The sequence below is a fragment of the Stegodyphus dumicola genome, chromosome 8, assembly GCF_044657685.1.
Source record: "Stegodyphus dumicola isolate Sdum_Otavi_A_Nest chromosome 8, ASM4465768v1".
Classification (NCBI taxonomy): Eukaryota; Metazoa; Arthropoda; class Arachnida; order Araneae; family Eresidae; genus Stegodyphus; species Stegodyphus dumicola.
Genome location: NC_140775.1, coordinates 165485120 through 165510786, shown reverse-complemented (window position 1 = coordinate 165510786; position 25667 = coordinate 165485120). Strand labels below are relative to the sequence as shown.

The window sequence follows — 25667 nt, the reverse complement described above, 5'->3', positions numbered from 1 at the left end:
TGTTGGGTGTGCTACGTTAACCATAAGGCCGATTATCATAGGCAGGAGAGTTACAGCACATTGGTATGTTACATTACATTACATTACTTAACACGTGTTAATGGGCATGTCAAGTCTGTGTTTTTAAATTGTTTATCCCAGAGCATTGCATTTGAATATTTTCCCATGGTCCTTCATGAGGGTAATAAATATATCTTTTCCTTGCAGATTTAGATTCAAATCTAATAGAAATTTTGCAACATAAGCCATAAAAAAGACCACGTAATCCTCAAAGGACTTAATATCTTGACCTATGATTTCTGTATAAGATGGATGTTTTCTCTCAAGTTCCAAAACCTTTCGATAAACATGGAGCAGGATGGCCAGCACACTTCTGGGAAATAGTAAAGCCAAAAATGCACGATTTATAAAACCATGATCTTCCAAGAAAGCAAAAAATTGATGCTCGTTTAAGTTATGAAATAATTAATTTTTTAAACGGTTTCATAACATGTTCCATATTAATCAGTATATTTGCAAACAAAATGGAATATATAGTCCTTTTTCGAAATAAAGGAATATGAACGCTTCGATACTCGGCGAAATTCCAGGTTTTATTAAAATATTATAATTGTATATCTTTTGAGATCTTTTTGGGGTCAGCTGAGGGCTGCTGAAAAATGAGTAAAGATGATAACTGAAATGAGTAAAGATGATAACTGAAAAATGCGCCCGCGAGCGGGCGAGTTTGACATACCTGCCCTATGTCTTTTACTGGGGGAAGAAGTTTGTTAGGAAGTTAATTTCACATTGGAAATTTGTAGGATGGCTTTGACAACAATTGATGTTTTGTGATGGATTTTTGTGTGTGATAAATAAGAAAGAAAAGGTACTTCCTTGTACGACGTAAAAACGAAGTATTGTAATCGCGAAACATTTCGCTTATCATATTTCAAGGAAAATATCCATTTTGACCTCTATCGAATGCAATTTAAAGATGTTTTTGCGTGACATCTGTAAGTAAGGATAGAATAAAGGATTCTCTTCCCCCCCCGCCAAAAATATAAAACTGATTTAAAATGAATTCTGAAGAGAATTTTTCGTGGCGCCTGTGCGTACGTATGTATGGATGTGTCTCGTATAACTCAAAAACAAGTAGCTTCAAAACGTTGAAATTTTGTATTATAACATTTATATGTGCACCTCTTATATTGGTTGCATCAAAAGTATATAAATATATGTATATATATATCCACTCTGCTACTCGGCTCAGTGATCTCAGTTATTTTATTCTTATATGTTGGTAAATTGTGCATTTTTTTGCTTTAAAGTGATTGAATTATATGAGTTTTTATCTTCCGGTTAAGGTTTTTATGCCTTTAGTAAATCTGCATCCAATATTTGTAGAATTATCAACAATTTAAAAGTTGTTTAAGTGCGGCTAAGCCTAATTATTTTTACCATAGCAGCCATATTTGTTTATATTTAAAATTCAGCAGAATAGTGGATTTAGTGGGAATCTAGAGAAAGTAAACTTCGGAATAACAAAGATAACGCCTTATTTTGTTATTACAAATTAAATCATGTTTAATCCATTCTGGAATTTTTTCGAGGAAATAAGTGTTTAAGATTTACTTCGTAACTTTTAATATAGATGTTTGAATTTTTATGTATTTTTGTCTTGTCGCGAAGTGAGAACTGAATTAACTGAATGGAAAATACTAAATTTTCTGTGAAAAACTGTTTCCTATTAGTCCAAAGGGGCTTTGTCCCTGAAGAACTATTGTTTTCGTTTTGTGATTTTGCGTTGAATAACTATAAATATACGTTTCACTTTTCAAATCTTTGCCACCAAATAGTATCGCCCCGTATTATATTTGAAGAAACTAAATAATGAAGAATCTGCATAAATATATGTATGTTTCTCGCATTGTGATAAAACTACGATACCTAGAGCCATTCAGTTTTGAATGACGTAATCCTACTGCGAATATGGGCATCTGAAAGCCCAAATGTGAAATTTAGAATTTGTTGTATTATAGATTTCATATTTTGTAAAATTTTAACGAATTTTTGGTTAACAAACTCAACGATTTAAAAGCGAGCAATGGGAACACTCTACGGGGGGGGGGGAGAGAACCTTTTCATCTCTAGCGCGCGGAACTGTGCATCGGAAATTCTAAACATATACTCATTTTAAAATTATTTTGCGACATTGCTGTTGAACTGAATTTTATGGTTTAAGTGCAAAGAACATGGCATTTAATAAATAAAGGTAATGCAGAAAACGTTAAAAAAACGGGCCTTTGGATGTAATTTAAAATCTGACACTTTTCAGATTTTTTGTTTGTTGGTTTAATTTCTTTTTTGTACATATTTTTAGATTTATTATGATATTGGAATAGAACATGTGGGAACGATTAGATAATTATTCAGATGTTATACGTTTTGTGCATGCTGAGTTATAAAATGAATTAGATGTAACGCTGTTAAGTGAACCTAGCGCCAGAGTGTCGCTATAAACAAATATAGTTAAATTTTAAAAGGTGCATTTATTCCATTGTGGTTTATGCGCTATCGACAAAGTACATTTATTTCAATCCAATGAGTTTAACTGAAATGCAAGTATAATTTAATATTCCGTACAAGTAAGTCATGTGGTGTACACATCTTTTTTTTTTAAATAGTTTTCTTGCTTTGGAAAGAAATAATAGAAATGCTTGAAAATGAAAAGAATATAAGCCCACTGTCAAATGGTTTTATTTAATGCGGAAAAATAGGTTTTTTTACATAAAACATTTTGACATTTCAAAGATCCTCTGTATGGAAAATGAAAGCTTTCATGAATTAAATCAGAGGTAATAAAATAATTCGTTACGTAACAAGAAAAAAAATATAAAAAAATATCTTCCACTTATTAATGTTTAGAAAAATAATTCTCTACTCAGACTGCATATGCTATGTACATATTTTAACTCTAATAGTTTTGTATAAATTATATTTTTATTACGAAATAGAACAAAATTTTAATCCTGAAAGTAAATATGTCATTACTTGTCTAAATATTAAAAAAATATTAAAAGATGCCTTTGTAATTAAAAACATATATTCTTTAAAAATAAAATTTTGATTTATAAGTTCTTGTCAAGCAAATGAAATAATGAAACAAAACTTGGTTCTAATTAAAAATTCTTTATGAAGTGACAGTGGTTTTTATTAGCACTTTAGACAGAAAATATACACATAGATGACATACAAGTGAAATTATACTTGGCGCAGCCGAGATGTGTAAATGTCACATTTCCGGAGTTTTCACATTATAATAATTAATTAATATAAACTGCGAACAAAAAGCGAAATATTTTACTTGATGAAATAAAAACATTTGACATTTTCATCATAGCATTTTTTTTTAGTATTTCATGAGGAAAATGATATGTGAATTGAGTCTTCAATTTCATTATGTTATTGGTAGACATAGTGCAGAATTCAAATTGTGAGTTTGGTTCTGAAATTTATGATGATCAATTTATGATAAAGATCTTTGATGATATAAGTGTGAATGTCAATGTAGATTAAAAATAAATTAGATCAGAAATTTTGAGCAAAATGAAGCATTAAATAAATATTACAGTTTCACACCTGAATAATACTGTTCATTTTTTTTCATAAAACTTTCAGAGAAAAGGAAAACAAAATATTTTTAGTAAACATTATAATTTAATCAAATGAGATTTCCAAGTATTTATATGTTATGTCTCTAAATAGAAATGATATTCGAATAAATATTCAGTTTTCTGTTATTTTAAAAACTATTCATCGAATTCGTCCGACATTTACACGTAAATAAAAGCTTACGTCATATAATTTCGACCTGATGGTTATAATAAAAGGCAACTTTGTTATGAACATCCATGACTGACATAAACAACAGATTTACGTTTTACATAAACAACAGATTACAACTCTCGCATTTTGAAGAGGAAATAAAAATATACTTTTAAGTCCAAATTTGTTTAGATTACACTTCATCATTTTTTAAAATATTGTAATAAGTATCTCAGTCTTGTGTGTCAGTCATTTTGTAAAAAGGATAAAAATTACTTGAAAGTGCTTGAATATTTACATAAGAAGGAAAACTAATTTTCGGATATCAGAATTAAAAATTAAAATTTAAGTACGAATGTAGAATACTCTTTTTGGCCATAGCAATGAAACTAAACGAACCCAGGGGAGCAAATTTTAAGGACAAAGATAGGAAAATAACACTTTCACATCAATGCAAATTCATTTTTACAAGTTAAAATTATCTTTAAGAAATATATTATTATTATATGTCGATTTTTTTTAAAACTGAGTTTTTGAAGTTTTTGATTAGTAACATAAAAAATTTAAAACACAGTTAAAATTTTAAAATAGAATTATTTATTAGCAAAAATTTTCTCATTATTTATTCAAATCAATGAAATTCGATTTTCGATTTGTTAGCATGTTTCGTTTGTGCAAACATTTAGATTGTTACGAAAATCATAATCACAATCAGTTTCAGTTATTGAATTTAAATAGCAATTAGTTATATATATTTATAATAAGTTATATATAATTATAGTTATATATAATTAGAATAACTCTTACATAAGTTTACTACACGCTTGACCAGAAAATCTTGACATAGCACAGAGAATATGAGGAGATTCTTTAGGTTTTAGGATAAGAAATTTTGAAGCATCTGAGGTGCAATTTCGATATAATTGACACAAACAAAACAGAAAAAAGGCAGTTAAACAGCTATAATACAGTTGCCTTTTTCGAGTGACATTTACACACAACAAACATCATCGGTGTTTTAATAGTCATGAATAAATTAATCAACAGAGAAGCAGAGGCAGACAATGCTTTGTTCTCCTTCCTTGCAGATATTTCAGTTAGAGGGCGCTTCGACCGGAGCATCTGAGTGCCAGAGAGGATCGGCTCGGCGTCCGAAACGCAGTCTGAGAGAGGGACTTCGGCCACCCTTGCGCTCCATCTGGTGGTTGTAAGCTGAGATGGGGGCTCCACCGGCTGCTTCGTTGCGGAGCAGCAGCTCATAGAGGTCACGTAGGTCTGGAAAAAAAACGGAACCAGGATAGGGATGAACGTCATAATATGTCTGCTGTAACCACCGTTCTGTAAACAAAATCATATATTTAAGTATTTAAAGACGCGATAAACAAAAATCGCCAGCCATTACATGCAGGCTACTAGGAGCACATACTGTACTTTTATACAACATACACGAAATTGTAAAAAAATATCAAAATTTAAGTTTTATAGTTCTTCGTTTTAATACCTGATAATAAATGAAAAAAAATCCCATTATATAAAAAAATGATATATATGTCGCATACTATATACAAAATATAAAGAAAAAACGAAAACAAAAGAATGTTAAAAGTCTGTAAAACATATTTGATATTATTATCTGTATGGCAAGGTATAGTATTTTCCTTAATACTTTAAACTGTAATTTAAAAATTTCTGTTTTGCTATTGGTCATCAGTTGCCCAGTTGATGTTAATGGATGAAAATTGGTGCTTCAAGACAGGCTCTAATCCGGGTGAATGGTCGCCACTTCTTGAAAGAAACAAGTAAGCATTGTCTCATACAAATGATAGCATTATTACGCTATACTAATTGGAATATATTATGAGTTATTTCTCCTTCCTTCCAGCATGCCTTCGTGGTGTAACAGTAGCACACTCGGCGCATATTCCAGAGATATAGATACGAGTCTCGGGAAGGGCATTGTACATTTCTCACACCTATTTCTTAAAAGCAACCTAGTGATTCTATAGTGGCACCCGAACTAAAATATGGTGGACAATAATTCGCCACAACCAGGATCTGGTAATTAGGGCCCTAATCCCTAGTCGTCATTTAAAAGGTATTTTTTTCCTTCTTCCAGCGTGCCTTCGTGGTGTAACGGTAGAAAACTCTATGCGTATTCGAGAGGTCCAGGTTCGCGTCTCGGCGAGGGCATTGCACATTTTTCACAGCTCCAGTTTCAAAATAACCTAATGACTGTAATAAAAAGACAAAGCATATATCTAATCATTGATTAAATAATACTACACTGACTACCAATAAGTATTTGGACACCTGTGATAGAAAAGAAAAACTAACTTTATTCAAAATCAATAGTTGATAGAGCCTCCACGAGAGGTAATTACAGCGTGGACCCTCCGGGGCATACTTTCCACAAGTCTTTGTATGACAGCTAGTGGTATTTTCTTCCACTCGGCTTGGAGAAGACATAGAAGTTCCTTCACCGATTTTGCACGGGTAGTGCACCCCTGAATTCGGCGATGCAACTCGTCCCAGAGGTTCTCGATAGGGTTCAGGTCTGGACTTTGGGAAGGCCAGTCCATTCGATGAACTCAATTGGCACCATACCAAGCCTTGGTTAATGCCGAAACATGACAACTGGCATTGTCGTTCTGAAAGTAACAGGGGTCCAACCCGTAAAACTGCCACAACGTAGGAAGCACATTGTCATCCAAAATAGTGCAGTAGGCATCGGAGTTGAGCTTACTATGAATGGGGACCAACGGTCCCAGCCCATACCAGGAGAAACACCCCCAGACCATAATTCCACCTCCGCCGAACTTGACTGTTGGCACAATGCATTCTGGCAGGAGACGTTCTCCAGGTAGACGCCAGACCCAACCCTGCCATCCGAACGGTAAAGGGTGAACCTTGATTCGTCACTCAAAAGAACCCGTTTCCACTGATCTACGGTCCAATTTCGACGTGCTTTGCACCACATTAACCGAGCAGCGCGGTTGGACTTTGTAATCAAAGGCTTATGGGCAGCAGCACGACCATGAAAACCAAGCAGATGTGCTTCCTTACGGATGGTATTCATTGAAACAATACTCCTGGATGCCTGTTGAAACTCCTCGCGGATGAGAGCCATCGGTTGGGTGCGGTTCTTCCGAATTTCTCTGGACAGCACTCGTCGGTCTCTATCTCCCAGTTTCGTTGGTCTGCCGACTCGGGGCACATTCCAACAATCATCGCTCACCTTCCACTTCTTAATCACATAGGCCACTGTCGATTTTGGGTACTTCAGATCGCTAGATATGTCCCTTAAGGATCGGCCACATTTGTGATACCCGATAATTATACCTTTCTCGAAATCAGAGAGCTCCGAACTGCGAGGTATCTTGCATGCGACTAAAGCCGATGCTGTTTCCTACACGATATATACCGGCGGAGTCCGGTATATATCGTGTATATATACCGGACTCCGCCGTGTATATATACCGTGTATATATACCGTGTATATATACCGGACTATATATCGTGTAGGAAACAGCATCGGCTTAGGACCGCAGATATCGTCATTTGCATAGGTGTCCAAATACGTATTGGTAGTCAGTGTATTCAGTGTATATATATATCTAATTATTGATTAAATATATGTATATTATTACTGATTAAATACGTATACATTTAATCACTGATTAAATATGTGTATTAAATATAATATATTTCATTAACATTGTTTCTAAATCGCCAAGTTTTGCCACTTGGCATTCGTTTGAAAGAAACGATTTTTACGAATGTCATTCAATCAAATAGTGAGTAATAAATCCATATGTCTGTTATAAATTACGTGTAAAGCAGTTTATTATTATGATTATAACAAATGACTTACCCAGTAATTTTCTTAGACAAATGTTTAATTATTTTTCTCTGAAGCAGACAGGAGTTTCTGCTTCTATAAAACTAAACAGTTTGTTAAACTCTCCATAAATAATACATATCTATTATAGTTTTGCTGTTTGTCTCTTCAAGTTTAGGTTTTTTTAAGAGTTCTGCGAGAAGTTCGAATGAATGTTTTATCTAATTTTACATTTACATGGTTTTTGTGTAGACTAGCAAATCCTGACAATTAATACATACTTGGAGATCCTATGCCTGATCGAAACCAAGTAAGTAGCAGGATACAAATAACGGAATCAGAATTCAACTGTGCTTTTGCCATTTGTTTTAAAGAAAAGCTCTTTGCTTTCCGAGGGCCTTTCGCATTTGATACTTTTAAAGAGCCCACATATTCTGGCTAGTAAATGTCATTTAATAGGCGAAATAAAATGAATGATGTAAGGGAAAGCAACAAATCTAATTCCAGATATCGAGCTAAATACGAATAAAAAGAACAAAAAATTATGAAGTAAAGCTTTTAGAAGTGCTCAAAAAAGATATCGTAGAATTAAAGTTAAAAGAGTCTGGGAATTTCGAAGGTTGTTACAGAGTATTTTATATTAATTAACGAATTATTATTTAAACCTTTACTCTAACTTCTCCTTTCCGTAGTTCTCACCAGAATCTAAATTAGTTGGTAGAGTATTTAAGTCGAAGGTTTTGAATGTTTTAGATAGAGAGGTTTTGGCAGTGCCTTCTGTAGTTTAGTTTATATATCGCAGCGCATAACACGGCTTTAGCCGTTTCGCTAGTCGACGTTAAAATCCACCATTAAAACACCGAGCCAGCTTAAGTATATTGAGCCAAATATACTTGCAAATGTTTAATTATTTTTCTCTGAAGCAGACAGAAGTTTCTGCTTCTCTAAAATTAAACAGTTTGTTAAACTCTCCAAAAATAACACATATCTATTATAGTTCGTAATTACTAACTGAATTTTTTAAAATCACTAATTGAATATTTTCCCAGTAGTTTTGAAATCAAAGAACGAAAGAATAACAACATATTTATTCGAATGAATTAATTTTATAGGCTTACAGGAGAGAATAACAAATTAAATAAAGTCGGTTATTTAAAATAAATATAAATCACTACAAAGTGTTAATAAAATTTAACTTAATAGTTTAAATAAGGTGATTATGAAACAGAAATAAACTGAAATGTTTGATATGGTTCCATAAAAAAGAAAATATTGCTGTTACAAACTAAATTGGATAATTTAGCAATTCAAATAGGTTATTCAGCAAAGCAAATCCATGCGATTCTTAAATACTAATTAAATAGTTACTAATATATCTGAAAAGTAATTATTCCGCTAAATTAACAATAAAATATTTAAAAGGAAAGATATATTTTATTATGATCTATGCGTGGCAATTACAAAGAGGAAGGTTCCGCATTTATTTTTCAAATATTCCAGCGAATTTTGAATATTCAACAGACAAATCACAATACAAACTAAAAACATTGTTTAATTGCCGCACAAGAGCTCTTAAATTAGAGAATCAATAAGTCTTCAGACAAGTGAATGAGTAACCAGGCTTGAATCTATGTTGATCATAAACGTTGACCTTTTAAGGTAACCAAGACATACTGGTATCTTATGCGTAGATTTTTTCCAGGCGTCGCCAATGCTCATTTTCATAATTTCTAAGAAAGAAAAACAGGATTATCGTATTATGAGAATTTATAGAAAGATTTAAGGGGCCACGTAAAATCTAAGACACTAGAACTGGGCCTTGTAGCTCTAGGTAACAATCAGACCTTCGTGATGCAAATATGACTTTTTTTTAGCTTCATCCCATTTTCGCTCCAGAAAGAGTCAGCACTATCGATAAACATTATAATCATACATTATAGAAGCTATTAGATTTTTCAATGTAGAAAATTGAAAAATCTACTATACTTTCAACGGGATTTGAATTTTAGAATTTTTAATATTAGCTACGTCCGCCAATAGGAGCAGGGAAATGCAATGATTCCTGAAAACATTCCAGCGAGTTATCGGATTGTGTACCTTCGGATAACAAGCAGATTTTGGTTACCACATCATGAATTCGGCTGCAAAATTTAAAAAATAAAATCGGCGATTTAGAAGAAATACAAAGTCATACAAAAATCAATCAATATTTAAAAACATATTTTTGGTTACCCTTTAGAACTACAATGAATTGCCTGTCTAAGAGGACTAACCTGCAGTTCCTATTGAATGTTGTCTTCATAGCAAGTTGTCAGGGTAAGAAGGTGATGTTCGATTCCGATACTTATTTATGTTCTCACAGATACTAGTAATTTTCCGAAGTTGAAAGATTAGAAAGAAAGTTAGAAAGATTATCGAGAACAGACGTTTCACAATAATTTTTATACCCAAAACTGAAGCATTTGCAGCTTTAATACTCTCAGTGTATAAATATTAGTAAGCTGCCAGGGACGTTGGATTTTTTAGCAGCAAAAAGAAAACAGAAAGAAACCAATTTGTCTCTAAATTCTGAAGTGTTTTCGAATGTAATAGCAAAAACTACAAAATCTGATTTTTGCAAAATTCATTGTTTGATATCTCATTTTAGTAGTCCAGCAGTGCAAAAGGATATTGTTTTTACAGTATTGTAATCGCGAAGAATTTCGAGTATCATATTTGAAAGAAAATATCCATTTGACCGCTCTCGAACCCATTTAAGCGATGTTTTTGCGTGACATCTGTACGTAAGGACAGAATAAAGAACACTTTTTCTCAAAACGGTTTGTAAAATGGATTTAAAATGGACTCAAGAGAGATTTTTTTTGTGACGTCTGTATGTACGTACGTATGTATGTAGCTCGAATAATTCAAAAACGAGTAGCCCCAGAATGTTGAACTTTTGTACATGGGATTGCTATTACATGTAATTGTGCATCTCGCTTTTTTGGTTGCAATTGGTGGCACGAAAATTATGTAAATATTTTGGTTGGTAAATTATGCATTTTTTATTTTAAAAGTAATTGAATTATGCTGTTAAAGTTTTTATGTCTTTAGTTAATTTGCATGCAATAATAAATTACAACAATTTAAAATTTGCTACTAAGCCTAACGTAGCCGCCATTTATTTACATTTGAAACTCTTTAGTAGAAAACTGAATTAAGTCAATTTTTGCCCCTTCAGTGTCTTTTTGCGGAATGGAACAAAAAGTAAACTTTTAGTTTAGTGCATCGAAAAATCTGCCTTTTTGCCTGCTAGCCGAATTGCTTGTTTCTGCGTAGAACTCTAACTTTAATTGTAAAAATTGTTTTTTAACTGTTTTTTTAATTTTTATTTTTGTGTACTTTATAATTTTTAATAAAGATGTCATCTCTAATGAATTTCTAGGAAATAAGTTTAAATAAAATGCATCAAAAATGCATATATGTAATTTAATAGGCCATACAAGGAAGTTATGTGGAGTCCACTTCCGATTTTTTCTTTTACCCTCAGGTAAATATCCTACTTTCAACATGTGAACTGCATCTAAATATTTATGGTTCTAATTGAGGAAAAAGGTTAAAATTCCGTAATCGGGGTGAGCGCCAAGCTTGGCAAGAGTTTTTTATTTGGTGCGATTTTAATTTGGTTTTGGTTTCCTGCTGTATGTTTTCTTGTGGCAAACCTAGAGCTTTAATTCGGTAACTGTAAGAGCGAGAATTTAGTGTAGCAAGATTTTTTTTTAAAATTTAATTTTGAAATACTGTGTTCGTTTTTAAAAGTTTTACTGTTTAATATTGTTATATGTTTAATATTATATTTATATAAATATTTGCAGAAGTTTAAGCTGTTGTTGGTGGGAGAATGTTGGATTTCATATGACATGAAGTTTATAATTTATGAATGTTTTCATTTAAATTTATTTAGTTAATATTTTTTAGTTTTGTTTCTTGCGTGTGGCAATCTAAACATGTGGAATATTTAAAGCTTTGAACGAAAATTGTTTAGTGTGTTGAATTCCACGACGATAGTAACTTGAATATTTTAGTTAGTTTATGATGCTAAATACGCATATTGGCTATTCTGTTTACGTTACGTTTAAAACTGACTTCGCAGTGCTCTGATCTGATAAGTGTATACATTTATTTACTTAATAATTATTTACAAGAATAGTTCATTCTACTATTTTATGATGAATTACATACATATAGGACTATGCTTTTACTTGCAAGGCTGTTGGACTTTGTTTTACTCATCTAGTATTTTATCATTTCATTTTACTATTCTATTTACATAAAATAACGGCGTTTCACTACTGCAAAACTTTATTCTGTTGACGTTTAAAAATTACATTTTAGTGCTTTCATTGCCGCCTAAAAAATTCGCCAAATTTTGAAGGCCAAAATAGTTTGGCGCTAACTTACCCCGCTTACGGAATTTTAGCCAGGAAAAACAATATTTATGCTTTTAGGACATCGATACGTCTTCAGGAAACACAAATATTACACCTGACAGGATGTATATAGCAAATTCACAATTTTTAACTACGATAACAATGGTTGCATAGTTGCAGATTTTAAGCCTTTCATTTAACGATAATAAAGAAAAACCAGTTTTCTTGGCTTCCTTCTGATTTTGATTACTATTCCTTGGTTATAAATCAAAATTTTAATGTGACAGTCCCGCATATAAAATACAAATATGAGCATATTTTGATATTTTGCGAATACACATGTAACCGGACAGTATTTTTATGATTCTGTTTGACAATAATAAATGTATGAAGTTTGACGAAGACCTCAAAATGCATATTTTTATTGTTAGAAATCTTCTGATCAACATAAATAAGAGAAGTTTAAACTTTCAGCTCTTGCATATGGAATATAAAAGAAATGAATAATTTGGGGAAAGTAAACTCACCACCGAGATGAGAATATGCATAATGAATAGTTTTCTTTTCTTACAAAAATAAAAATACAAGTTATTCTGAACTTTCACAAATCAAATACACCATTCTGGCAGTATACATTATAAAATACTAACAATGGCTTTGGGATTTGATTCAACGTCTGGCATTGTTTGTGTTTTACAGAAGTTTTCATTTCGAAATTTGTGTTATGTTGACCTTGCGGTATTTTTTTGGATGTAAAATCAATAAGCAAATTCCTCGATTGCAGACAAGTCGTAACAACCCTCTTTTCGTACCAGAAGCAAATTCAATATTTTGCGAGGCAGCAAGAGAATGATAGAAATCTACTTGCCTTGCAATGCTGAAAATGCCATTAGAGAAACGCATAATGGCGCGAGAGAAAAGTCAATTTTCTGTATGCGTCAGCGGCTGCACAATTCGCTCGCAAACGCATAACTTCATCGTAAAGCAGATGAATAGGAACACTGTCATCATGATTGTTCCCATTCGCAAATAGATTTGTCATTGTTTGCATTGCTTTCAGAACGAAGCACCAATTCTGCGTTATCTCTTTTTAATGTGTTCTTTGCATCGCTATTAATAGTGATGCTCAAACAATTACTTTTAACTCCGGTCGTTAATAGACACTACACAGAAGATGAATGGGTGTAGTATACTGCAAATAACTTTGATGAAAACTATCGTTTGCATGTTAAGTAGCTTTGTGAAATCATTAACATGTTGCGATTTAAAGTTTCCATTTTCACAAAGGAATTTAATTCGTTATATGCTTCAAAACTAATGTACAGACTTACCGGACAGGTGAGGGACTACTGTGTTCTCGAGAACTGGAAATAGTTGATAATAAAAACAATTCTCTATTTAGCAGACAAATGTATTTTAATCACTGATAATGGTAAATAACCCATTATATAGAGTGTCGAAACTATGTATGCCTTAAACTATTGAAATTGCTAAATCAAATCCTTTTCGTTAGTTGATGCCCATCTGTTGATTCTATTGTTTAGTGGAAGTATCTAAAGAGCATTCCTGAAAGTCTATTAAGATTCTGGATTGCCATGGTAACAACGATTCATTTCTATAAGAATAACAGCAGTATCATTTGTATGATGGAACAGTTTCACACTTCATTTAAACACTGCTATTAACAACAAAATAGTAGTTTTTACTCCCTTGTACGAAGTAAAAAGGAAGTATTGTAATCGCGAAAAGTTTCAGGCAGCATATTTTAACGAAAATATCCATTTTGACCGCCTATCGAATGCAATTTAACGATGTTTTTGCCTGACATCTGTAAGTAAGGACGGAATAAAAGACTCTTTTTCTCCAAAAAATTATAAAACTGCTTGAAAATGAATTTCGAAGAGAATTTTTCGTGGTGTCTGTACGAACGTACATGCGTACGTACGTATGTATCTCGCATAACTCAAAAACGAGTAGATTCAGAACGTTGAAATTTTATTTAAATAACATGGCGGACATATTTGTTTACATTTGAAACAGCAGAATAGTAGATTTGTTGCCAATCTAGAGAGACTAAGTTTTGCAACAACAAAGATAACACCTTCATTTATTATTGCGAATTAATCCTGCTTAATCCTTTCTGGAATTGTTTGGAGGAAATAATTGTTTAAGATTTACTTCGTAATATTTAATATAGAAATTTTGAGTTTTTATGCATTTTTGCCTTGTCGCGAAGTGAGAACTGAATTAATTGAATGAGAAATACTCAATCGTCTGTGAAAAGAGGTTTCTTTTTTGTTTTCTTTGCTTAATTTCTTTTATACATTGTTATAGATGCATTATAGTATTTGAATTGAATACGTGGCAACGATTAGATAATTCTTCAAATGATATAAATTTTGTGCATTCTGAGTTATAATATGAATGAAATATAACGCTTTTAAGTGAACGCCTAGCGCCAGAGTGTCGCTATGGTAAATAAATATAGTGAATTTTAAAGAGTGCGTTTATTCTATTGTGGTTTATGCGCTATCGACGAAGTAGATTTAATTCAATCCAACAAGTTTAAATAAAATGCAAGAAAAAGTGCGTAAATTTAATATTCCGTACAAGGAAAGTCATGTGGTGTACACATCAAATTTTTTATTATTGTGAAGCCAAAAGAAGAGAAATGCCTGCATTTAAACGTTACAAATTTTGTAAAATATAAAACACAACAATTTATGCCGTTTTAAAAGTGTACGAAGAGCGGTGTGAGGGTAAATTTAATTTACCTAACAGTTAATTTTTATTTTAAAGCAAGTTTTCTTCGACTTTCGTTTCCAACCCACGCTTTCTTCCCAGAATGTTAATAAGCTAGCGCTCGTGTATTCAAAATAGGTAGAAAGAAAGAGTATTTAAGGGAATGTTTTTTGGAAGGTGATTTTAGAGCGTATTATGCCTGTTTGAAGCCCACGTTGCTACCTTAAACATATAGTGATCAGATTTCTGTGGCGTTGAGCGTTTTTAAACATTTACGCCGACTTTTACAAGTAACAGCCATCCTGGGCGTTAAATTATCCTCTCAGCCGTTAGGCTTAACTTACTACATTTAAGTTCATCATTACCTGTTTGAGTTAAGCCGGAAGTGTTGGCTTTTGTGTGCCTCCAAGTGGAGTCAACTCTGAACTTATATTCTATGTCCTATGTTTACTGTAATCAGGTCCCCTGTGGAAGGGGCGGTGCCAAAACCAACAAGCTCTATAATGAACATAATTTCTTGCACTGTAAATAATCGGTAACCATATGTTAATGCTATGTCCTATGTGTCGAAGTATGTTGTAACAGTATGATGGTCTATGTCTTATTTGTTGTTAGTACTATGTCCTATGTATACCGTAATCAGGTCCCCTGTGGAAGGGGCGGTACGCTAGAGAGGTAATGCATGGGGGCTATACCATTTTTGTCAATGGCGATGGCATGGTGCCCCCTGTACTTGTTCCTGTCCTGTCCCGTCCTGTGAACTTATATTGAGTTAATAAAAGGGTTGTTCAAACCCTTCTCTGGAGTTTGTGTTCCTAAGGCCCGAGGATAATTCCTCGCCCAGTCACTTAGGTATCGTTAGCCTATGTCACCAATGAAAACAAGACTCCATAGCGGGGACATATTGATATCCCTCAAAAGGCTGGAAAAGGAGCCCGGAAAAACATAAACGGTTCATGAAAATGATTAAATAGTAGTTAATCGACAAACCCAGTGCTAGTTACATAGAAACCAGATGGACTCAGGTTAAATTATTGAAAATCTGAAGTTATCAAAATCAACTGTTTTCCCAATCGAGGAAAAATTTTATATCGAAACGACTGTTTTAAAAAAGTCAAATGCGAGCTAAATTTATTTTAAAATTTACAATTAAGTGATTGAATTAGAAACTGGCAGGAAACTGATTGTAAATGATGAATTGTAATTCATGTTTGATTCTAACTTCGATTAAGGCACTAAGTATTATCTATCATTCATTACTTCGTTACACTATTTCTGTGCATTCAGAGTAAACTCTAGTCCTCGGGTTCTTGATTCTTTCTAGATGAAGGTACGTCGAGAAAGAACTAGACACTCGCATCCTATCTTCCAACATCCCAGAAAGGCTCCAGTATAGCAGAGGTAGTTTGATTGTTTGGACAGACATCATACAAGATGGACGTCTAGATCTTTTCCACCTTTGAAAGAGGCTCATTGATTGCTGCGAGGTAAATGCAAAAAAATCTTAGAACCTTATGTTTGCCTTTTCAGGGATGCAGTTGTCCTGTAACTCATTTTTATGGAAAACAACTCTAATTCACAGAAAGTTAATCCTATGGTTGATTTTCTGGAAAGTGAAGATATTAATCGGATAGATTGGCCAGCTAGATTCTCAGATATAAAGGCTATACTTGAATATGGACGATCTTGGAAAGGCAGTTGCAACTCTCCTCCCTCTTCCCAGAACTTCGAGGATCTGAAAAATCAATGAAGGTATACTGGAAGGAGAGAGAATAAACTTAATAAACTTGTTGGAACACATTAGACAAAATGCTTCAGATTAGAGAAATCGAGGCTGCACAGACTTTAGGATTTTTTGGAGTAGGAAGGGGAAAAAATTAACTATGTCTTAGACGAAATTCGAACAGTGGGTGTAGGAAATCCAGATGGTGACGAATTATCCTTTACCATATTTCTGTTCATGTGCTCCCGTAGAGATTGCTGTATTTGTTCGGAATCATTAGAAATTAGTAATTCGATTGCTGAAATTCAATTTGCAAATTTCTAACAATACGTACTAACCTCTTACACCTCAAGATGACGCACGAGGACGAGGGAAAATTGATTACAAGGCTATATCCTGGAAATTTCAAGAGATACAAACCGGTAACTACACATCAATGAAGTATATATACAGTCACTTATTAAAATGTTAGCTAAAAGAAATGCACCACACTTTTATCAAAAATTCCAAACGTTCAACCAATAAGCCAATAACTGAATATATTTTACAAAGATGTTTTAATGTACTTGCGTTAAACAATATTAAGACGAAGACAAAATGAGTATGTAACAAACCTATCTGTCATGGCGGCTTGCTTTCACTGACGCCCAAGGCACTTTGGGTAAATTGTAACTTTTCCATTTCTATCATGTTCTGTCCCATTTTCAATCATTCATAGTTAATAGAATTTCTACTTTCATATTCCTCGAACTTTCTTGAGATAACAAATACTCATTCATTTCTAAATTTCTTTTTTTTTTTTTTTAATATAAATCCATTCATCAGATATGACAAGTTTTCTCGCTGTGGATACATTTATCTCCTGTGCTGAATCACCTTTCGCCGGGACATGAAAGCAGGTGAAAGAATTTGAAGTGAAATAGAATTTTTAAAATTTTTTTTTATTTTAGTATGATTGATTAGTGGAAGGTTTAAGGAATCGTTCCACCATTAAGTCAGATTCACATTATCAGAATTAAGTGAAGGGAAAAATCATTCTTCATGAAGAGTCAATTCTAACGCTTGGCTTGATAGGTTTCTTAATAATCTAAACCCATCATCGCTGAATTTTTGCTATCGAATATTTTTATTTTACGGTGGAAACATCATCAAGAAGATAAATAGAAAGATTAGAAATACAGAAATCCAAAAATTTTTAAAATATCGGCAAGGATTTTAATTCACTTTATAAGTAATATATGGGCAAGGATTTTAATTAACTTTATAAGTAAATATCGGCAAGGATTTTAATTAACTTTATAAGTAACTATATATATTTTCTCCCTCCTTCCCGCATGCCTTAGTGGTGTAACGGTGGTACACTCGGCGCGTATTTGAGTGACCAGCTTCAAGTTCCGGCAAGGGCATTGCTCATTTTTCACATCTCCTGTTTCAAAATAACCTAATGACTCTACAGCTTTACCAACATTATATTATAATTCAGAACCCGAAATTATTGTTTTAATAAAAATGGTACCAAACAGTAATGAATGCTTACTTAGCAACAATATATTTTTTAAAGGTGTGGCATGAAAGTGTTGAATTTGAAGTTAATGATTTTTTAAGGTACTGATTTTGTTTTTCACATTAATATATATTTTACACTGAGAAGTATCAAGTTGGTAATACTCTTCTAACATAAAATATTATTTAGACAAAACAAAACATGCACACATTAAAATTACATATATTTTTCAGCATTAAAAATCAAGGCAGCTTAACCATTTCTTAGTAAGAATTATAATACAGATGTAAAGAAACATTGTTGAAAGAAACGTAAAGAAATATTTCTTTTTTTTGCATATTTTTAGCGGAATTAAAGTTGAAAAAATGGCAAAGAGACCATAACTGTTCAGCGATGACAGATGAATTCATTTTCTTTTTTAGGCACTTTTTGTCTAATAAATGGCGAAGTGGTAGGACAACTGAACATTAGTGCTCAAACCGGGCTCAAATCTAGGTGAGCGGACGGAATGCATGAGAATTTTCTTCTCCATGTGTAACGTGTATACCAACCAATTTCTCTTTAAATATCCTCCACCTTTAAGCATCCTTCTCTTTAGGTAGATAGCTCTAGTGTATTTTGCCATAATCAAAATATACGTATCTGTTACCCATTTGACTATTTTTTCTAATAGTTTCCTTCCTTCTTTTTTTTTTCTTATTTGAAAACATACAGACTACCCGTGCACTACGTATGTACAACACGGGGCTTACAGAAGTAAGTTAACTAAAACATTAAAAGTTACATGTATAAATAAAACGAACAAAAGCAGGAATCAGCAGTCTGGACTTCACGAAAACAGATAAGTTCACTGTCCAAATTACTCCAAACATTTTCAAATCGTTCTGCAAGCCTAATCTAGGGCCATTAAATGTAGGGCATGAGAAAATCAAATGTTCCACATCCTGAGGTACTCTTTTTGAACATTCACATAAATTATTTGATCTTAGATCAAAACGAAACAAGTAACTTGCGAATTTGCCGTGACCAGATAAAAACTGACAAACATTAAAATTTATAGAGAGGAAAGACTCGGAATGCAGTCTATGGTAAATAGAAAGGAAGAACTTTCTGGTGACCTCAGCATCACAAGATGAAATATATTCTTCATTACACTTAGCTAAAAGCTTCTTATAATGAAAGGACTAAAAATTCGGACATTCTTCTTAAATTTTCAGTAAGGTTTTGAGTACCCACAACTTTGAAAACGTTTATGCGCTAGAAGATATAATTATTCTATATTCTAACGTAGGTTATAAGTATTCTAGATATTTGAGCTCTGTATAACACTATAGATACCACTGCTTCAAAGATGGCGCTAGAGACAGCGTTACAAATGGACAAAATCCCGAAGACTAACATGGATAAAACACATAAAACTAATTCATTGGCCAGGATCTGAACCCCTGTGTGAACTACCAGTTTTCAGCATTCTTATCTGCTGGGCCACTGGTGCGAAAAGTGTTGAGGGGAGGGGAGATTGAACGGAATGGTTTAAAAGGCCTAGCGCCGAATGCCACAAAAAGCACAGACAAATTAGATTTGCTATGTAAAGAAGGTAAGCGACTTATATTTTCTAAATTAGGATCTTCAAAGCACTCAAGTTGGAGAGAGAATGCTTTGAGAAAAGACTCCTTATAACAGGATAAAGAAAGATTACCATTAAATCTCGCGAGGGAATTACAATTCTTAGGAGGAATACTACTCTTTGCCTGAATTAAAAGGATGCGATCATGTGATTTTATGTAGATGGCGAAAGATTAAAGGTTATGATGGTCTATATGTACATGAGTACTGAAATGAATTTGAATGTTAAGTTGAATAAAATTTTATGATGTGTATTCTGTCTAAGTTTCCATTGGATAGCCAAGGATTTTTTGTTCTGATTTGTTGAACGAAATGATTTGTTTTATTCAATTCAGTGGTTTATTTCCAGCAAAATGGAGCAGATAATGAGTGCTGCTTGAAAAAAAAAAAAAAAAAAAAAAAAAAAAAAAAAAAAAAAAATAATCTTCGATTAATGCATAAAGCATTTCCATAAAACAAATGCCATTCTTACACTGAAATTGACTTAAATTTCTGGCTGGCCTACAAAACATGAAACAACCCATATTAAAAATACCTACAAATTTTATCAGAGACGCTTTTATAATGATTTTCTACTTATCATATTACATCCAAAATTTCGTTCGTAAAATGATGAGACTATTTACTTTCGGTGTTACAAATCCTTTGCATGGGTATAAAAACGTTGAAATATAAAAATAAATAAGAAATTAAAATTATCCATAACTGCTAGTCTGTACACTATTACGAATTTTGTACATAGATAAAGAGTTTTAGTGAGATTGTTGTATTCTTTTGTATAATGTAACATGAAATTCTAACGGAGAGAAGCTTGCAGGAAAAGTTAGAATACAGGGGCAAGTGTATTTGTAAATGTCTATCTCGCTAAATTGGCGATATTTCGCCAAGCTGGCAAAGTTTTTGACTGGCTAATTTTTGTTTCTAAATTTGTCGAGAAATAGCCAAAAATGTGGTGACATTTTGGTCCAGTCCCTGTGTCACCGTAATATGTACTGTAATTGAATAAATATAATTGATATCCTATATAGCTGTAACCGTAATTCGGCTCTCATATACCTTTCAGTAGTTTCCAAAGTAGAAAATAATAGAAATATGTCAGAGGCCGGGTGAAAATTATATAACACCGGAGAAAGCACCTGCTCTGATAGTGAGTTGTTAGTTCACAGCGACTTCGGAGTATCGAAAGCTTCGCCTTTTAGATGCGATTTGCTTGCATTGTGTTTAATGTTCTTAGTGTAACGAGTGAGTTTGTAAAGTTCCAGAACTGTTAAATGTGTCTTTTGATAAAATAAGTTTTATCAACTCAACCAGATCAAGTGACCACGCCTGAGTCGTTCAGGCGGAATCCAAAGCCCTCAAAGATGCCGTTCTATGGGCCACTCCATGGGCATCTCGTTCTTCACAGATAGTATGAGTGTTTTGCAAGGCCTCATTAAGAAAGGGATCATTCCTCTACACATTTTTGCTCTCAAAGACGTACTTTCGACCCCTGGTTCATCAAATAAGGTCTTCCTGAAATGGATACGCGGCCATCAAGGCATCTCCAAGAACGAGATGGCCCACAGTCTCGCCAAACAGGGAATAAAACATCCCGAGATGACTCCCAAGTATATGAAAATATTATCTAATACAGAAATGTTTGTTATTAAAGTCATATAAAGTTTCAGATAATTATAGGAAAGATGCCACGATAGTATGTCATCAGAATCTTAACTGCCTCAATATTGTTATCGAGACATAAATTTATTACGTGCTGTTACTCAACTTCGATTTTTAGTTTTGAAAAATGGTTTATTTATGTGAATACAGCAAAGCATTCGACGGCTGTTTGCCTCAGGGAAGAAATGCCTTGGTGGTTAATTTTCTAAGGAAAATTGGTTCGTGTTTATATTATACATAAGGAAGCCATGAAAAGAACCATAAAGCCTCCCTTTAATCCTTGATCACCAAGATTTAACCAAGGTTGACCAGGCCCTTAATCACCAGGATATGATCAAAGTTGAACTACCAGTGCTCTGTGATCTTGACCTTTCGGTAACTGGCCAGCTGATTTAAGAAATTGTTTTTCACTATTAGTTTCTATTACAGCTTCTAACTGGCAGGCTGATATTTATCACATATACGAGAACATATCACATATACGATATCGTATTAAACTGTTTCCCATGCAACAGAAAAAATAGTAGTGATTCATTCTACATCAATGAATGAATATATTAAATGGGTGTATTTTTCTTATATCAGTATTTCAAGTCTTGTAAGAGAAGTAATGAATGTTCATAAAAAAAAATTAACAATAATATTAATGTTTCCACCCTTTTTATGCAATATATAGTGCATTTCACGACAAAGCATCTAAATGTTAAAGAAACTACTAATACTCAAAAATTAATTTAATTAAATTTTTAATTAAATAATTTTACAACACTACACTTGTAGAATCATTAGGTTTTCTTTGAAGCAGGAGACGTGAAAAATTAGCATTGCCCTTACCGAAACTCGAACCTGGACCTCTCGAATACGCGCCGAGTGTGTTACCGTTACACCACAAGGGCATGCAGAAAAGAGGGAGAAAATACTTTTAAAGGTAAAACAGAATCTTCTTCATCAACTGCGACAAAGAAAAGATGAAAAGGAAACATATTCAGGTGGTGAGAAGAACAACAGAGAGAAATTCGACAGTAGTCTAAGATATATGATTGAAAATAAAGCCGCTGTCGCTCGCTGCTGATCGAAAGATGAATGAAAAGCAATTAAGAAGCAAATTCTGAATGAAAAGCTGGCGGTATAGAGAGACTAGAATTAGAATCATTTTCCACAACCGGAAGAAATTTATAGACGAGAAGAATTTTCAGCAAATCTGATTCGATCACAGAAGATATTTTTTGAGTAATTTTGGCTTCAAAGAAATTGAAAATCGACAACTTATGACGGTCAGTTTAAAATGTACGATTTCCTTTTCAAGAATGTTTTTTTTAACAATTTTGCCACAAAATACCTCTTAAACGGTTCGTTACAAACTAACGGTTCGAATTTAGAAGTGAATCAAGTAAGTTAAACTTGTTTTCTATTTGTTAAACTAATTTGAAAACTTCGCCTTTTTTAGTAAAAACATACAAAATCTAAATTTTCAATGTAGGATTTATGGAAAGAATGTTCTGTTTAATTACTCATTCCTAATTCTACAAAAGTAGTATTCTGTAAGAAACTGTAAAAAATTATGTTATGTAAGCTACTTTTACAGAAAGAAATGCAAGTTGATTCAGAGGTATTATGAATGTAAAATTTAGAACATTTGTAATCATTGACCTAATAAGCAAAGCGTTAAAGTGGGCAGCTAAAGAGCATAAGATTTATTCTCGGTTGAAAAAAACTCATAAGTTTTCCATTACCTCTCACTGCTGATAAAACAAATCACGTTTTCCGATTCTCTGCAATCAAAATTATTCAAAATAAAATAAACCGTATTTCAAATTAGATTTGCTGGACAAGATTCATAAAACAATCCTTCCATCTGGTTCCGCCCCGGGGGGTAGACGTAGCTACTGGCTAGGATCTGTACCTGGGCAGTCTCGGCCACGGGGGTATAAAATTTATTAACTTGGTGGTTCTGAAGGCCCTGGGAAAGGTCACTTATTGGCCGGCCTCGTGGTCTGGCATGTTCTGAGCGGTTGGATCCGTAGCCGGGGGGATCTTCCCCCCGGTTTGCTGGGTAACGGCCTTCTGCGATGCGCTCGCCCATTTGACTGGCAGGTAGCAACTGACAACCAGTGCTGCCTGGAGATTTTTTCCAGGAGGCGCTCCTCTGGAGGGGTAATAGTAGAGGTTGAACCTTCACGAAGTACCCAAAGGGGGAGTGGACGTGTAGTGTGATTATGTTTCACGGAACGGGGAATGCCCAAATGTTGTTGTTCCATCTGGTTAACATTTCCAATTCTAATCCATCTTTTCCAACAAGTTTTCAAGAATTTCCTTCTCATTTGTTTTTCTTTTATTTCTTTGTCAGTAGGTGGAGCGAATTCCTTCGTGTAGTTAGCTAGATTATTTTCGAATTTCTCTTCGTTGTTCTCACATAGATATATCATGTGATATATCATTTCGTCATTTCCATTTCCGGTGATGAAGGAGGTCTGCCTAATCTTCGTAATAATATTCCTGCGAAATTATTTGCATTACGCCGCTTCCTGTTGATTATTTATTTATTATTAATAGTTTAAGCTTTGACAGTATATATACATAATTATCATAACTTTTATAAGTGATGAATCAGGTAATTTTGATAATATGAGAGCTTGCTTTAACATTCTTTCGACGTCTAAGATATGATTCCATGGGTCAAGGGACATCTTGAATGCTACTAATAGGTATCACGTGACCCATATTGTCTAATGTTATAGGTTCACATTAACTGATTCAGCTCTTAAACTGTAATTGTTACCAGGCGTTCAATAGTTATTTAGTTATAATATTTTTTTTTCAAAACGAACTGAAAAAATCTACATCTCTATGAATAAATAAATATCTGAAAATCGTTTTAATTTAGTGAATGGTGACATAATTTAAAAGACATATATTTAATTCAAATTTAATGCGCTTTCAGAGAGCGAAAAAAATAAAGTCATTAACAGTTTGTAAAAAATAGCTTCTTCCTTTTTTTTTTTTTTTTTTTTTTTTACATCAAGAGCTACCATTAGTCTATATACCAGGGAAAGCACATTAGAGAAGAACTTAATGATGGTAGAATGGAGGAATGATTGAACGTTGTTTTCTTCTGAACTTGGAAAATGTATGCCGAAAATTACATGAAAATTGTTAAGAAGAATTAAAGTTAACATAGGCGATATAAAAACTGAATGACTTTTTGATGTATGGAGTGAATGGGGTTTTTAACTATCGAAAAAAAAACGTAACCACGATTAAAAAGCAATTAAAGGAAAGATTACCAGTTTCCTTTTATCCAATGATGCAAATTCGTGTAATTTCTAACGCGAAGAAAAGATCGATCCTAGAGAAATATTTGAAGTTTAAATTTGTCCACGAGAACTGTGTAATTAGATGATTAGCATGAGAAAAGAAACAAAAAATAAATTGATTTACGTTAGCTAAAAAATTATCAATATTTTTATTTCACTGTTAATTGCTTCATGGCTGCTATTATGCCTCACTTCGATTCTTTTTTGTCAGTCATCAATTACATAAATTGCGTTGGTAATTAATGTTATTATAATTTTTGTTATGGAAAACTCATATCAGCTTTTTATACAGAAAATTGGAGAATAATTAAAATAAAATTATCCTGATATGTTAAAACCTTTATCATCTGATACTAACCTGTAAATACGCAGCGTTTATTACAGGTCATATACGTTTTACTGTAAGCACTTCATAAAAAAATCTATCAAGATTTCTTACGAAAGTGATTAAGTTCATCGTCAGAGATTAAATACGGTTTTTACATTTGGTTCTAGCCTATAATTGAAATTATTTTCCTTTCCATGTGCTGACAATGGATTAAAAAAAACTGATGTGTACATCACATGATTACTTGTACGGAATATTAAATTATACGCATTTTTTTTTGCATTTCATTTAAACTTATTAGATTGAATTAAACCTACTCCGCCGATAGCGCATAAACAAAAATAGAATAAATGCATTCTTTAAAATTCACTTTGTTTACCATAGCGACACTCTGGCGCTAGGTTTACTTAACAGTATTATATTTCGTTCATATTATAACAAGTTCTAAGTTCCAAATTACACTTATGCCGAGATTATCAAGCATTCTGCTTGATGTGAATATTATAACTCAGAATGCACAAAATTTATATCATTTAAAGAATTATCTAATTGTTGCCACATGTTCTATTCAAATGCTATAACAAAGCTAGAACGATGTATAAAAGAAATAAAGCAAACAAAACAAAAAAGAAACCTCTTTTCATAGACGATTGAGTATTTCTCATTCAATTAATTCAGTTCTCACTTCGCTACAAGGCAAAAATACATTAACTCAAA

The 25667-nt window shown here is 33.0% G+C and overlaps 1 protein-coding gene across 1 annotated transcript in view; it reads right to left on the bottom strand.

Annotated features, from left to right (window-relative positions):
* Window positions 1-2721: 2721 nt before the first annotated feature.
* Window positions 2722-25667, bottom strand: part of sNPF (short neuropeptide F precursor) — a 219965-nt gene continuing 197019 nt past the window's right edge. The window contains exon 3 of the mRNA XM_085822694.1: window positions 2722-5145. Coding sequence (XP_085678820.1) covers window positions 4901-5145 — 245 coding nt within the window. The 3' untranslated portion in view covers window positions 2722-4900. The remainder of the gene's footprint in view (window positions 5146-25667) is intronic.